Below are 15,321 nucleotides of genomic sequence, written 5' to 3'. Positions count from 1 at the left end.
TGACTACCTTAATGCAAGTGTACAGTACTGACTAATGCACCGCAGGTCCATATACAGATGCAGGGATTTGCTTCCATCTACTGTGAAAATGAAGTAGGAACACCAGAAAAACACTGAATCAGCATCTCCCCGCTGCCGTGTTCAACAAACCTAAAAGCTATCTGTCTTTATCAAGGACTTTATTAATAAATTGTGTGTTCTTATAGTGTGTTGGTGGTTGCATTTATTAGCAGAGAGTTTCAAACTCGGAAAAAGTCCGAAAACCCTCAACCCTCAGCATCATCTTTAGATTCTTAACCACCAAACAACTACAGTTTCTGTATTAATTTCAAGTAATTAATTCAGTGACAATAAGTAAAAATAAAATAGAACATTTATTAATCTTTTGTTGGAGAAACTGGTCAAAAACTACTCGCCTACAGTAACAAGATCACAGAAATAATCTCTTGTGCAATTTGGAGGAAAAAAAGAGTCATATCTTAAAATGAACGATGCCTCAGTACAAACAATTTGCTTTCATGCAGTAAACGTGTGGCTCTGGGCAGAACAGCCGGTGCTGACCCTGGGGCTGCTCTGGTCCCTATCAGGTGGACGAGGGCCCTTCTCCATGCGCTTGCCCCATCCCATCCAGCGCTTGGGTGTTTATCAAAGCCAGCTCCTCGTCCTTCACCCACTGCTCCTCCACTGGCAAGGCGGCGGAGCTGGGGCTTGGGTCCAGCCCAGATCGGGGGCACTGGGGGGTCTCGGACCTCCTCGGAGGGTTAAACGTCCTGTTGACGCTGGGAGAGGTGCCTGTGCCCAGCGGGGTGATGGGTGGCGGAGAGGGAATGCGCGACAAGTAGTCAATGCCACGCTTTCGTTTCACACTCCTGGGGTCTTTGGGCTCAGAGCCACCAGCGGGGGAAGGACTTGGCTTGGACACTGGGGTGAAAGGGGAAAAAACCCTGCCTGCTTGCTGGGGTGTTGCCTAGGAAAAATGAAATGCAGAAATGATGCCATTGTCTTCTGAAGGCGTTTTTCCCTTCTATGGGTTCCAGTGCCAGACCAGGGGGCTCAGTGCACTACACATTTCTGGGTTTGCCCTGCTCCAACACAGCTCGCTGTTCAACAAGGGCTTGATTAATTACCAGACAAGGCACACATGTCAGAGCAGGGGAAACAGAAACATGAGATATGCTGGGTCTTCAGATCTGGAGGAATTCTAAGTATAAAGTTTGGGAAGAACCTTGAACTGAATGGGTCAAAACCAGGTCATTGCATCCCTGTATGAACATAAACCATGTTCATATTCATCAAATGGAAGGATATCACAAAAACAAGATTCAGAAACAACAAACTCACAATCCTGATGTTCTGTTTTGGCAGAAAGCCCGGCGTTCTCAGGGACGGAAAGGAGTTTGAACAGCCAGGTGGAATCAGGTTTGAGAGCTTCTCCTCGGCGACACTGAAAAACGACTTGTAACCCTGCACGGAAACCGACGAACATCATAAAAATCCACTTAACCAGAAGCTGCAGGTGAAAGACCATCTAGCCGCGTGCAGAACATTACAGGTTCACCGCAGCTCTCAGCTGGACAGATGGCGGCAAGACACAACCGATTACAACTGAACTGAAACATCACGCAAAATAAAACGAAGGAGAATTTAAGACCATGGGGGGGTGGGGGGTGGGGGGTGGGGGGGAGTTTTAGAGCTTAGCCATAAGAATGATTTAGATTCGAGCCGTTTCAGGTTCATTGTGGGTCGATCCGGGAGCTGGCTGATGTAATGCTGACCAATACTCTTAAATGGTAACACCATAGGTGCTACTTCAAATGCAAGACAAAAAGAAAAATAAGAACGAACAAAAGATTACATGATGAAATAAGCCTTCGGTAGGAAGTGTAGTTCTGCCTACAGCCATTACCTGGACAAAAGAGTTGATCCGGGCCATGGCTCCCTTTATGTGGGGGTCCTTGGGGTGTGTGGAGAAGAGGGACTGCTCTCCAGCGTAAAGGTCAGGCACAGGCGCACACAGCCGCTGCGGCCGCAGATTGCTGACGGCCAGGAGAGCCATCGGCCTCACGAGGTCCTCAACCGCTAGCTGGACCAGGCTCCCGGAGGTCCTCACAGAGACGAAGTCGAGCCCGTCATCCACCAAGTACACCAGCGGAGAGGAACCTGCAGACAGGCCCGTGAAACACACACTCAAAATAGCTACTTAAAGGACTCTAAAGACTCCTGGTCACACAGCTGAAAAAGAAAATGACAGAGGATGATGTACCTCTCAGTAACAACTTATTCCTTTGAGTCAAACGAACCTTGTCTATCCAAAACGGAGATGACGTATCCTACAAGATCCACCTCCCCGCACGGGGAGCTGAACCTGGGGTCCTGGAGCTCCCTGAAGCTTGCTACTCGTCTCAAAGGAAAACATTTACTTAACTGTTCCGGGCAAACCTGTAATCATCAAGGTAATTAATCATCACACTTCTCTCATTTCTCAATTTCCACTCAATAATTTTTCAATATAATAATTTTATTTAGTATTGGGGTGTTTACTGTGAGAAGGATGCACATTTTTGGCAGTTATGTACATGTGCTAACCTACAGAGAGGACAGTATTTCCAGAATGTCTAAGGGCTGCAGATTTATTGGTACCCAGATTTACCTCCAACTCCTGAAACTGTGTTTTCTTGGTGGCTGTGAACTGGACGTGGGCGCTGGCAGAGTGCTTCTTGGTCTCAGACGTGGCCAGATGGTAAGCCTTGTACCTGCCACCCTCCCTGAGCAGAGAGCTCAACTCGGCCGAGGGCCGCCAGATATTCAGTGTGTACACTGGGAAACGTACATATGCAGACCGTGACCAGCTGGTTTGGTACAGCTACTTCAGCATAGAGGACAGCAAAAGGGCTTTGTGTATGAAAAGAAATCAGAACTCAAACCAAAAAAGCAGGCAACAGATGACAAAATGGGATTACGAACACTCAAATAGCCAAGTAATGTTAATGAACCCTGTGTTCATACCTTAACTTCAGACCCGAGATTAATCAATACTGCTGATAAACTCACCATGGTTGCCATGCTGGTCATTGGAGTCGGCGATGGCAAGCTTCCAGACGGGGGTGACATCTCGGTTGAGACAGCCCCCTTCAGCCTTGTGGGCCTCCTGCACAGCCCTGCGCACACGCTCCTGTAGTTCCGCCTGCCTCTGCTCAGCCACACCCCTCCTGTAGCTGTTCACAGCCTCCACCTGCTGTACGCTCAGATGGGTCTGTGCACATGTTGCATAGTCAAGAAAGAAAATAAATGAAACAGCCTGCAAAATTAAAGGCTCTTGGTGCATACACTTACATTTACGGCATTTAGCTGACTCTTTTATCCAAAGTGACTTACAATTCTGACTGAACACAACTTGAGCAATTGAGGGTTAACGGCCTTGCTCAGGGGCCCCAACAGTGGCAACTTGGCAGTGGTGGGGCTTGAACCTTCCAATTACTTGTCCAGTAGCTTAACCACTGAGCTACCCCTGCGTATGCTCTAATAGAAAGCTGCTCCAACCACAGTCATCAGAGTCCTCCAGGCTGTCCATCCTCAGGAGTGACAACAAAAGTGGACAACCAGTTACATTAATCTTTCAATCATCTACTAGGGATTACGAAATCCAGGGCCAAAAACCCCCCCAAAAAACCCACAAAATTATAGTACCATATAGTATCTATAATAAAAGTGCAATCATATGTGCAGTCGTTTCAAAGAAGCTATAAAGAAGAAACATAATATATGACATGGACAGGATTAAAGGCACTTTTCCCCAATACTTGGTTGCACAACCTCTGGCAGCACGCACAGGCTCCAGACGTTTATTGTAGCCATCTGTGAGCAACTTCACCTGCCTGCTGCTACATTCTCCCACTCATTGATAGCAGATCTTTAAAGCTCTTGTTTGTCTGCAGAGTTCCTTTACTCATTAGCAGTTTTAACTGCTTAGATTTTCAAATCAGACTGAGATCAGAACTCAGGATTTTAAAATAGTCCAATCCCCACTGCGCCACAAACACACAGGAGGACGCTGCTGTATAAAATGCCTTTACAGCCCTCTGACCTCTTTATTCATATCTTTCTTTAAGCAGCGGGGTCCGCCTTGGCCTTCACCCACACAGCCCGTCCTTGTTCAGCGCGTGGCGAATGGAAAGGGTTGACACCATCACTTCAGATGTCTCCAGCTTAGTCTGAATTGGATGTTCTGCTTGATTTCTTTTACACAATTCATACCAACTTTCATAGGGTTCTGTAATCAATTTTCTTCTATACACCACATTCTGGAAAGGTCTCGACTGTTCCACGCTAAGCAAACATGTTGATAACATTTCAAAAGGTCTTTAGAGAAGGGCTGGTACCCTTTCAGCTGCTTGTGTTGGGTGATGATGGTCTGCTCAGACAGCTCTCTTGTGTTTGCCGTTGCGAACAAATAACTGGCTTTCCTCAGCATCAAAGCAACCATTCACAGGCTAATTAAAGTCATGCGAGCACTAACAAGGTGGGGAGAGGTCAGTCTAACTTCTTAATTCATCACAGAATAGTCTGATTTTGTCCTTTGTTTCAAACTGAACAAAGGATCCAATGTTCATCTCCTGGCCTTGTTCATTTTGCTATTCATTTTTCCAAATTTGTTAGTTTTGCGTCATGGGTTTTTCTGTATCAATCATACGAGTTCATAAGGACCCCAGCTGTTTTGCTAAACACTTTATTTCAGGAGATATTTTATATGATGTATGCAAAATTCAAGGGTGCCAATAATGTTGACCGCGCCTGTATAACTCAGCGCTCGGGTCGCCGGTCCTTTACCTCCATGTAACCTGGGTCACTCTCCACGGCTTCGTAAAGCTCCTCACCATCCTGGAGTCTCTCAATCTCTTGACGAGTGAATGTTCGACGATGATTTCTAGTTTTCTTCTTCTCTATTAAGGTAGATTCACATAGTTAAAAGTAGATTCAAATGTTTCTCATAGTAGAAAAAAAGATTCATCGTTATTTGGACATCAGCTTTTGTTCATAAACCCAGCTCAAATAGGCTCAAAGAGCCAAATGAAGTTCGGAAATTATTATATAATAACCTTTTTTTAAACACATTCACTGTTATCACTAGTTTATACTTCTCTGTACACTTAGCAGTCCAGCACTATAGTTTGGGACACATTTACATCCAAGAAGCACAAATATGCTCTGCAACAAACTTTAAAATCAAGTAAAAGAAAGATCAAATTTATCCTAAAAGAATGAGACAACCAGTAGTGACAAGACCTGCCACAAATTATATGTAGCACACACACACACACATATTTTATATATATTTATATATATATATATATATATATATATATATATATATATATATATATATATATATATATATAGAACATATTACTTTGTTTATAAACATAAAAAGTAATATGTTCTATGTTCTGATATTTCACAATCACTGGAGCTGTTGAGGTTGCACACAGAAGAGTGTGATCTCATACTTTCCTCCTCTTTCTCAAACTGGGCTTGTATCTTAAAGAACAGAAGCTCCAGGTTCTTCTGCTTAGCACTGCTGTGACGTCTGGCCTCTCGGTCTTCAGCCCGCTCATTGCGGAACACAAATATCCCACCGGACAACTTCTCCATCCACTGCGTTTTGTTTTAACACAAAAATAGTGGTCTGATATGGCTGAGATTAAATGTACAGCCTACTGGTGACATGTTTGTTTATGTTTTGAATTTAACATTACTACTACTGAAACGTAAACTGCATAATTAACTGTCCATACCAACACAAGGTTAACAAGATGAAGGCTACGCTACAAATACAGTACACTGCAGAGGATTGGGTTTTTATTCTTTATCTTTGGACAACATTCGAGGACTCTACAGTGCAGTACACTGCAGAGGTACATTGCACCTCTTGGACAAAACTACTGACCAGAACATCCAGTTTTCTAAGATCCTAATCTCACCGGTGTGATTATACTCCATAGACAAGCCATGGCTTATCACATCAGTGTGATCGCACTCCTCAATGGACTAAAAGTAAATTTGCTAAAACGTTAACGTTAATTAAGGTAAAGTATATGTATAAATGATATCTTAACCACAATTAAACAGCCAGTGAGAGAGAGCGAGAGAGAGCGTGCGAGCACCTGAGTAGGGTAGCTCCTCAAAACAATGATGTCTACACAGCCCACCACTCCACCGGTGGAATACAGTGAGGAGAGGGACACCTGGAAAGGTCGGGGATCTTTATGGAAACCCATCTTAGCGTCCCAACGGGCTGGCCTTGTGCTGTTAGCTGAAATCTGAGAAAGAGGAATAACACTGAAATAAAGCTAATCTCAGCAGAACACCTTAGTGATGCTTCTCGTGGACTGAACACATGTCTGTCTAATCTGAAACCAAGGCGTGTGTACATCACCTCACCTTGAGCATCAGCGAATCAGGAGCCTCCAAAGGGGCACAGGCATCTTGCGAGCCAATCAGCTCTGCCCCATGGACGATAATCTTCCCACCCACTCTGAGACGGCCCTTCTGCAGCATGGACGACAGCGGCAGGTCCAGCAGGGATTTAATGGAATACCAGCCATCAGTAAGCCATACTACTGCAGCTGGAGCCTCTAGTCTGGGATCAGTGGGGGCTGCAGCTTTCTCTGTTCCCACTTGATTACGGACTGAAGTGGCAATGCCACACACACACAGCACTAAGGTCTTGGCCGGGGTGTCATCCATTTCCATGATCTTTTTTAAAGCGGACCTTCGACTGTGATCCACCTCAATGTCATATCTAAGAATGAACAATTAATAATTAATCAATAATAAATTAACCAAAAGTACTAATATTAACCATCAGAACACACCAACTTACTTTTAACAGGTAAACACTGATGTTCATTTTGACTAAATGACAGTATAAGGACTTGTTGAGCACCAAGTTTTCTTAGTCTTCTTACTTAGTCTACACATTTAGATGCTCAATATAATAGTAATCTAAATATTAAATATTTAAAATATGAAATAAAGCAACCCTCCTCCCCCCACCACCAAAAAAACAACCTCAGAATGGTCATTGCAAGATTCTCAGCATTAATACTTTATGGCAGTGGTTCCCAAAGTGGAGGGTGCACCCCCTAGGGGAGGCTCAGAGCTATTGCAGGGGACACAGCAAGGGAAATAAAACAAAAGACTTGCACGTGCATGTTGATTGGGGGGTGTTGGGGGGGCTTGAAAATATTCATATCTTTACAATATCTGCTGACTGATCTTTTGAAGTCAATTACAAGAGCACAACTTTTCCATCATTTCCACGAAAGCAACATGGACATGGCAACATGCAAGCTTCACAATACTGCTCTGGACAGATGTGCAGCACACGCAGCACCTGAGTTTGAGTTGCAGAAGCACTTGCTCTGGAGTAAGACACAGACCGCCATACACTTCGGGGAAGGTTCTCTCCATGGAGGCCTGTTTCCATACAATCCAGCGATAGTGGTTGTACACCCATGCCTCACTTATCAGTTTGGGGTCAACCCCAGGGGTATCACACAAAGCCCTGCGCAGGAAGAAAACAATGGTGATTCAATAAAAATCAAAAACAAACAACAAAAAAAAAAAAACTCCCACAAGTGCCTGCCGGACTCCTTGTGATCACTTCCAGGGGCTATAATAACTCAGAAAAGTGAGTAGAGAATCCATATGAGAACAGAGAATCCCTAGTCCATAACTCACCCATTATTCATATGAATTTATAGCACAAAGGCTCAAGTGTTCACCTGTAGAACTCCTCCTTGCCTGCAGATGCTTCGTTATTCGGTATCAACCAGCCCCCGTCAGCCAGCTGGACGCCGCCCGTCTCTGCGAGTGCCTCATGTCCGAAGAATTCAGCCCAGCCAAACCTGAATGACTCTGCGTTTTCGCTGCTTATCTGAGAGACTTTGCGGTGCACACCGCGCTGATACAGCTGCGGGACAAAATGCAAGGAGCTTCTTGATTTGTAGCAGCCACAAATAGACTTAGCTGTGAAATAACCACAGAAATACAGAATTAGAAATATGCACCTCTTCCTGAGTGTGTTGGACTGGGTTCTTGTGTCCTACAGCCTCTCTCAGTGATATCCTGGTCACCCCAGATGTCTTCGCCAGGTACAGGCTGCCAGGCAAAGGTCGAACGGTCTGCCGCTTCTTTTTTCTGATTCTCATGTCCTGTATATCCCGCGCCAGCTCCAAAGACTGCTGCCAAACCTCAAAGACTTTGAGCACCGCAAAACATAATACTTGGTTAAGATAAAATATGGAGAACCATGTAATTAACACTACTTTACAATGACTAATGCACACATTTTATTTGCTTACAGCATCATAAAAAGATATTTATAGACTTCCATATGCTGCAAAGGTTACCTTTATCTTCAGACGTTCCAGTGGGCAGACTCCCCAACTTCACATCTCGCTGGGCTTCTGTCTCTTTCTTCCAATCCTCTTGTGTCCCAACTATGTGGGCCTTCCCTTTCACAAAAGTCATTTTATTTTCTTGACCAGAGCTTAAGATGGACGAGGATTTTGAGACGCTGGAATTGTGGGATGGACTCCTCAGGAGATCAATACCTCCCAAGCTGTCCTCCTTTTTAAATGGTGGAACAAACACACTTGGACCTTTAGCAATGTCTGTAGAAACACACGGTTTGGGTGCCTCGGGCCTGCTATTCTTTTGAAAAGGGGGGACAAACACTGTTGCTTTGAGGTTTGCTGCTGCTCGTTTTTGATCAGCAGAATGTGGAAAAGCAATGTGGAAATCTGGGTTGGCTGCTTTTCGCTCTGTGACATCCCTGCAGATCAAAAACTTGTTTATTATGTCTCCACACCATTTCATGTAGAAGATTTTTCTAAAACACTAAAAGTATGATAAAATTCAGAATCTCACCTAGACGGAAGAGTAATATTGGGCTTTAAGTGCAAATTGCATGTGAAGACTCGCCTGTCATTTAGAGTCCCTGTAAAGGTGATGGCACACTAAGTGAGACATGGGATACCTTATGGGTAAATAATCCTGCTTTATTTGAAACAGTGGAGACTCACCATTGGGACTGCTTGTCGCAGGAGTACAGACTCTACTGCCATCTGAGATCTGGTTAAATTCTGAAACAAGTCTTCTTTTCAGTGGAGGTTGCCCTTAACGTAATTAACAAAAGAAGACAAATGTAAAAAGATTTGATAATACAGTATAAAACTAACGTAGTTTAGATCATGGAGCTGAAAGGATTTACCTGTCAAACCACGACCATCTGACATCCGTTTTCTTGCTATATTTGCTTCGATTGACAACTTGTGCTCAGGACGACTTTCCCTAAAACCAGTATCCTCCAACAGACTGTGCTCATCGAGATCATCCTCTAACAGGGCTTTAGTGCACGCCATTGCTTCCTGCTCCAAATATTTCTGCTGAGTCTCATTGCATCCACCAGTATTCAAAGAACGACAGTTGAGCAGAGAAGAATCACCATGTGCGGGTAGTGATGCGAATGATGGAACTGTGGCTATGATTTGTCCCATTTTATATTGATTATTTTCATTAACTCCTGAAGCCTGACATTCAGAGATAAGTGGACTTTCGCCATGGACACCGGCAGCTGGTTCTGCATCGCATTCTTTGAACGTCGGCAAAGCTGCCTCAAGAGCCGATTTTGACACGGTCACACCTTTTCCACTAGCCATGCTGAAACCAACATTTCCTGACTTTAAGGCATCGGCCTCTGAGTCTCCATCCTCTACGATCTCGAATTTTCCCTCAGGCTTTCCAGCATTAGCTGGTATACATTTCCTCACAGATGTACCATGGAAGCTTTTCTGTTGTACTTTTGGCATGTTCAAATGACTCTCGATGTCATGCACGTCAACGGACAAGTCGGCGCAGTTGTCAAATGGAGTTTTAACTTCCATCAGTGCCTTTTCTGACACCGCCACACCTTTACCGCTTGCAGTGCTGAATCCCAAACACCTCGCACACTCGGGTTCTGTGGCCGATGTCTCCGCCGTTTTTGAAAGTCCTTCATCAAGCAGTGAACCTTCCACTTCACATTCAGAGAAAAGACTCTTTGCTTTTCTCAGCGCCTTATCGGACACAGCCACTTTCTTTCCACTTGCAGTACTGAAGTTCCAGCTTCTTCCTGGAATAGTGGAACGTTTTTCTGGAACATTCTTCTCTTCTGAAATTTCCATTCTCTTTTCACATGGTGAAGTGTCAGCTGAATCAGCTAACACTGCTTTAGCTCTTTGAAGTGCTTCTGCCGAAACAGACACCGTTTTACCATTTGCTGTACTGAAACTGCAGCCAGATGTTGACTGAAGTGTCTCCGCTGAAGTTTTAGCAAATTCCTCTCGGACATGTTTATTCAAAGCCGTGGACTGTTGCTTTAAACTCAAAGCCTCTTTGTTCAGTCTGTCCATTTCAGGCAAATGCACCATGCTTACCACAACAGCCTTGAATCCACAGTCATCCATCACACTTGACTTGTCTCCTTTCTCTTGAGAAATATCTGAGCAATCAAGATCATAGTCTTTGAAAAATGTCTTTGCCTCCTTAAATGCTTTTTCTGAGATGCTCACCCCTCTACTGCTTGCCATCTTGTATACTTTGACAGATTTGTTCTGATTTCTGTTTGCTTCAGAATCTAATTTTGTATTGCCATCCTCCAATTTAATTCCATTGGAGCAATTTACACTGTTCTCAATGTCTCTGAAAATGGCTTTGGACATCTGAATAGCACTTGCTGAGACTGAGACTCCTTTGCCACTGGCTAATTTAAACCCATCACTCTGTATGGATTGTGAAGGCTGACATTTTTTTTCAGTACTGTCATGAAACCTTTCTTCACCAACCTTTCTTAGAGATTCAGTAGATATGTTTGACCGATCATGGACAGGAGTCAGGATACAAGAGACAGCTTTTGTTTTTGGAGGGGCTTTTAGTGAGACAGTGGCCTCACACATATTACGAGCTTCAAAGTTTTCAACTTCATTTAAAAGTCTTTTTGCGTTCACAAGGGCTTTTTCAGACACCTTTACTTCCTTTCCTCCAGCAGTCTTAAATCCAAAATTCACTGCATTCATTTCAAGTAAATTCAGTTTCTGATCAACACTTCTCTGCATTGCTTCCAGATTTGCTGAGCCATCTATGTGTTTGCATATTTCTGTTTCTGTCATTACAGAGTCTGAATTTTCATTACATAGGCTTTCCTCTGCCTTTAATTCAAGCTTATTTAGTTTCTTAGTGCAGTATAACCCATCATTGCAAGCTTCAGGTGAGGGCTCAGTTGTATGGCATTTAGGGGATTGTTTTAGCTTTTGCTCAACAGTGTCTGGCCGATTAGTCTGAAGTGTGACAATGTTTTCTTCACTGTCTTCCAAATCTGCAAAGAGACTCTTTGCTTTGCTCAGACATTTGTCAGAGACACTAAGAGTTTTTCCACTGGCTGTTTTAAAGCCAGAACAATATGACTCATTTTCATCACTTGTGTTAGGCTCCACTTTGAGAGTTTTGCAGCATGGCTGGCTAATGCTTACAGCTTGAATAGATTCATCCTTACTGTGCATGCTGTTTAGTACTGGAGTTTGGTGTGTAGGTGAATCTATCTTGGTCTGATATTTCTGAGATAACCGACTCTCAACAGCACAGTTAAAACTGTCATCAAAGTCAATGTCAGCAAGTATATCAGAATCCCAATCCTTCTCAACATGAGTGCTATCCAGAGGCTTTAAACCAAGCTTCGTAGGCCTAACCTGAGTAAATTCATACTGACTGCATGCCTCTTCCAATATACTGCACAATTCTGTTACATCAGCTTTTTGCGATGCTGTCAAAGAAGAATCAACATTGATTTGGTTAGAATCTTGACGTTTCTGACTGCTTTTAAAGTCAAGCACTGGACATCCGTCATGCATCACATTTCGGCCTTGCAATTTGTCAGTATTTTCATCAAACTCCTTGAAAATGTCTTTAGCTTTTTCAAGGTTATCAGAAGAGACAGTAATACTTTTGCTAGAGGCTGTTACAAAACCAGACTCTAAACCCCTAGTTGATAAATTTGAAGTTTCTCTTCCAGAATTTAACCCATGACCATGTCTTTCTGAAGGCAACTGCACTGCATCAGGGCTTGCTAAAACTTGTATCAGAGATGGTTTTGTTGGCTCAGGTATACCTGAAACAACCCTGGCAGTTGTACATTGGCCTCTCTCATCCAACATTGCTTTGGCCTTCATTAGAGCTTCTGGCTGTACATATATATCCTTATTATTTGCTGTTTTAAACACAGAATGTAGATAACTTTCAGAACCACTACAGCATATAGTTACCCGGCTAGAATCAGAAAGGAAGGAGGGATAGCCACTGTCACATCTTGGATGTTCACAGGTCATGCTCTCAACCTTTGCTGCGTTTGTTTCCTTGTAATTACCATCAGAACACTTGTAGCCAACACCACCTTCAGACTGTTCCTTAGGTACTGTGTTAGGTTGTTCTTTGCTTATTTTTATGCAAGATGACTTACCGAGGGAATCGTGTTTGCTATGTGCTCTTTGGTTTGGCGATTTGTCCAAATTGACTCCCTGAGTGAAATCTTCTGCAAAGGCTTCACAAAGCTGTGTCATATTAAGACCTTGGTCTACACTGAGGGTTGACCAAGTCATTTGTTTACCAGTAGTTTCTCCTGCTTGCAACATATGATCACCAGTGTCTTTTGTGCGTGCATCTTCACCATGTTTGGACTCTTCAAAAAGAGATGTTTCCAGACACTGATTTACAGTCAAATAACCTAGAGGAAAAAGGTAAAAAGGCATACATTATAGGTTTTCCCAATCTGATTTGCTGACATTTGAAATACAAAAGCAGACGAAAACAGATGACTGGTATTACCAGTGTCTGTGTCCGAGGACCACACTGGTGTGGCAGTCCCCTTTCCTACTTCAGTTGATGGACATGGACTTTGTACTCGATACACAAACCTCCTGGGTTTTCTAGCGAGCGTGAGTGAAGGAGATGCCTCCATAAAAGAACCTCTTGCCTGAGCTCTCTCTGAATACGAATCAGGAAAGCACTGCAGTTTCTCAACAGCGCATGAAGACTGAACAACTTGTGCATTACTGTCTCTACAAGTGTGCTGTGCAGAGTCACTGTTAAGTAATAAATTATTATGTTGCTTGTTTGCCAATTCAGAAGCAATGATCTGCTTTGTTTTTGAGTCTGGCACATCAGATAAACTTAGTGGAGTCCACTGTGTGAGGTCTTTACTTATAGGGGGACTTTCAATTTTAACAGCAGTGCAGGTTTCGACTGATCTTAAATCAACATTTGATGCTAAAGTAAGATGTGCAAAGCTCTCCGCTGCCAGAGTAGTTCTCTTCTTTATTCGTGCTTTGGTTTTGACTCTTCGCAGTGCTGAGCTGCTCTTGCTAAAGAAGATGGACAGGACGTCCTCGGCACCATCAAGGACACTCTTCACTGTGCCACGGACATCCGCGTCCTTTATTGCATCTGGTACTGTCTGCTTCCAAAGACCGTCCAAATCGTCTAAGGAAGTGTTTGATGCCTTTGCATCAGCCCGGCCTTTCAGATCTATTAATGATGCACATAAACTGATTAATAACCAATTTTTAAAACTCTCTCTCACACACACACACACACACAGAGAAGGATAGAAGGAGGGAAACAGAACATCTTGGACAAAGGACCTTCATCAGCTGTGCAAGCAAAGGGCTTCTGAATTAGTAGTAGCCTCCTCTGTCTAAAATGTTGTTTCTCTGGAAACTTTACTAGTTTTGAAATGAGATTTTATATATATATATATATATATATATATATATATATATATATATATATATATATATATATATATATATATATATATATATCACACACACACTCACACACACACACACACACACACACACACACAGTGGTAAGAGATGTAGAGATAATATATAGTTATAAAACTTACCAATGTGTTGTACAGAAGTTTGCCTTTCAGATGCTGGATGAGTGTCTTTTGACAGTGATGGAAATAGGTTTCGTACAATCTGTATGTTTGAAGAGACAAAACAACAAGCAAAAACAAGTGGTCAAAAGCAAAAATGCCTTCATACTAACTGGTTAATCAATAATTTACACATCTAAATATAAACATTATAGTGAAGTTGCCACTGTAAAAACAAATTGTGTCCAAGTATAAAAGTTCATCCTTAAATATTTGTTTCACTGTGCCACTTACAATGACTTCTTTGTCTCTGAGAAAACTTACTGGTGAAGACTGAGTTTCCTGTCTGGCTGTTGGAAATAATAAATGAAATAATTCCATTAATAATGTTTAAAAAGACAAAAAAAAGAACGAATCTGGAATATTTCATACTTGTTGTTATACGTACACAAAATAACCGTGGGGGTGAGTGTTGATGGGGTGTTGAAGGAACTGCTCCATGATATGTCAGGATTCATCTGAGCTCCAAGGCTCTCTGAGATGCGTTTTGCCTCTGAATCTTGTACCTAAGAGAGGCAACAAGCACTTCATTCAACATTCAAATGTCTATATAAGTAAGATTCAAACTGGAAATAAATTATTTATCTTACCAAAGAACTTATCGGTGTGTCCAGCAGACCTGTAACAACATATGTAACATACCACACAGAAAAAGCTTGACAATTGGACCATTTGGTACACTGATTTTATTAAGCCTACAAAATTAAACTTTGAAAAAAAGAAAAAAAAAATATTCAAAAGGTATAGTCTCCTTACCAAAACATTCATTTGTCTTCCGAGATCCATACTCTTTTTCAGTCCGTTGGCTACAAAAACAAACACACACAGACAAGAAATCACATCGGCTTCATGAAAACAAAAGTTTTTTCCAAATTCACTCCAGCATTACCTGTCTTTTGCTGAGCCAAACAGACATGGGTTTGAGTCAGTCCTCAGCAAACCCTGCAGGGGGGTTTGCATCCCTTGATGTGAAGAAAAGAGCATTTCTAAATTGAGAGAGTGACACGAGGCATCTTCACATTGTACAGGCTTGCTGCTGGTCACATGACATTGAAAGAGTAATAGAGGTCAACATCAAAAAGCTTATAATGGAAGAGGAAGAGGGTCATGAGTGGTAGTGGGCAGTTTCATCAGTGTTTTAACTGTACAAACCCAACACTTACAAAACACCTTTAAACAGTTCAAGGAATAAACACTACTTATTGCATCTCTGAAAAGGGTGCATTGCATTTGTTCTCATCTCATTCTTATGGTATTCTCATCAAAACAAGAATGCCCTACCTGGA

The 15,321-nt window shown here is 42.6% G+C and overlaps 1 protein-coding gene across 7 annotated transcripts in view; it reads right to left on the bottom strand.

Annotated features, from left to right (window-relative positions):
• Positions 1 to 355: 355 nt before the first annotated feature.
• brca2 (BRCA2 DNA repair associated) overlaps positions 356 to 15,321 on the bottom strand; it is a 15,739-nt gene continuing 773 nt past the window's right edge. For 2 of the 7 annotated variants that reach the window (XM_081700301.1, XM_081700300.1), the window contains exons 3-27: positions 15,317 to 15,321; positions 14,925 to 15,021; positions 14,792 to 14,841; positions 14,626 to 14,654; positions 14,424 to 14,541; positions 14,270 to 14,325; positions 14,000 to 14,078; positions 12,919 to 13,617; positions 9,275 to 12,817; positions 9,087 to 9,179; positions 8,932 to 9,001; positions 8,412 to 8,836; positions 8,070 to 8,260; positions 7,785 to 7,972; positions 7,394 to 7,564; positions 6,439 to 6,799; positions 6,162 to 6,317; positions 5,505 to 5,652; positions 4,828 to 4,940; positions 3,052 to 3,253; positions 2,651 to 2,817; positions 2,301 to 2,439; positions 1,907 to 2,160; positions 1,342 to 1,464; positions 356 to 967 (exon numbers count right to left, since the gene is read on the bottom strand). The exon at positions 15,317 to 15,321 is cut by the window's right edge and continues 214 nt beyond it. In XM_081700301.1, coding sequence (XP_081556427.1) covers positions 584 to 967; positions 1,342 to 1,464; positions 1,907 to 2,160; positions 2,301 to 2,439; positions 2,651 to 2,817; positions 3,052 to 3,253; positions 4,828 to 4,940; positions 5,505 to 5,652; positions 6,162 to 6,317; positions 6,439 to 6,799; positions 7,394 to 7,564; positions 7,785 to 7,972; positions 8,070 to 8,260; positions 8,412 to 8,836; positions 8,932 to 9,001; positions 9,087 to 9,179; positions 9,275 to 12,817; positions 12,919 to 13,617; positions 14,000 to 14,078; positions 14,270 to 14,325; positions 14,424 to 14,541; positions 14,626 to 14,654; positions 14,792 to 14,841; positions 14,925 to 15,021; positions 15,317 to 15,321 — 7,861 coding nt within the window. In that variant the 3' untranslated portion in view covers positions 356 to 583. Of the gene's footprint in view, positions 968 to 1,341; positions 1,465 to 1,906; positions 2,161 to 2,300; positions 2,440 to 2,650; positions 2,818 to 3,051; positions 3,254 to 4,827; positions 4,941 to 5,504; positions 5,653 to 6,161; positions 6,318 to 6,438; positions 6,800 to 7,393; positions 7,565 to 7,784; positions 7,973 to 8,069; positions 8,261 to 8,411; positions 8,837 to 8,931; positions 9,002 to 9,086; positions 9,180 to 9,274; positions 12,818 to 12,918; positions 13,618 to 13,999; positions 14,079 to 14,269; positions 14,326 to 14,423; positions 14,542 to 14,625; positions 14,655 to 14,791; positions 14,842 to 14,924; positions 15,022 to 15,316 lie in introns of those variants that run through there. The other 5 variants (XM_081700303.1, XM_081700304.1, XM_081700302.1 and 2 more) reach the window with 5 other exon arrangements.

This window comes from Electrophorus electricus, chromosome 17 (genome assembly GCF_041902795.1).
Source record: "Electrophorus electricus isolate QZ-2024a chromosome 17, ASM4190279v1, whole genome shotgun sequence".
NCBI classification, from domain to species: domain Eukaryota; kingdom Metazoa; phylum Chordata; class Actinopteri; order Gymnotiformes; family Gymnotidae; genus Electrophorus; species Electrophorus electricus.
The sequence above is the reverse complement of the archived record's forward strand: the minus strand, read 5'-3'. Positions and strand labels throughout refer to the sequence as shown.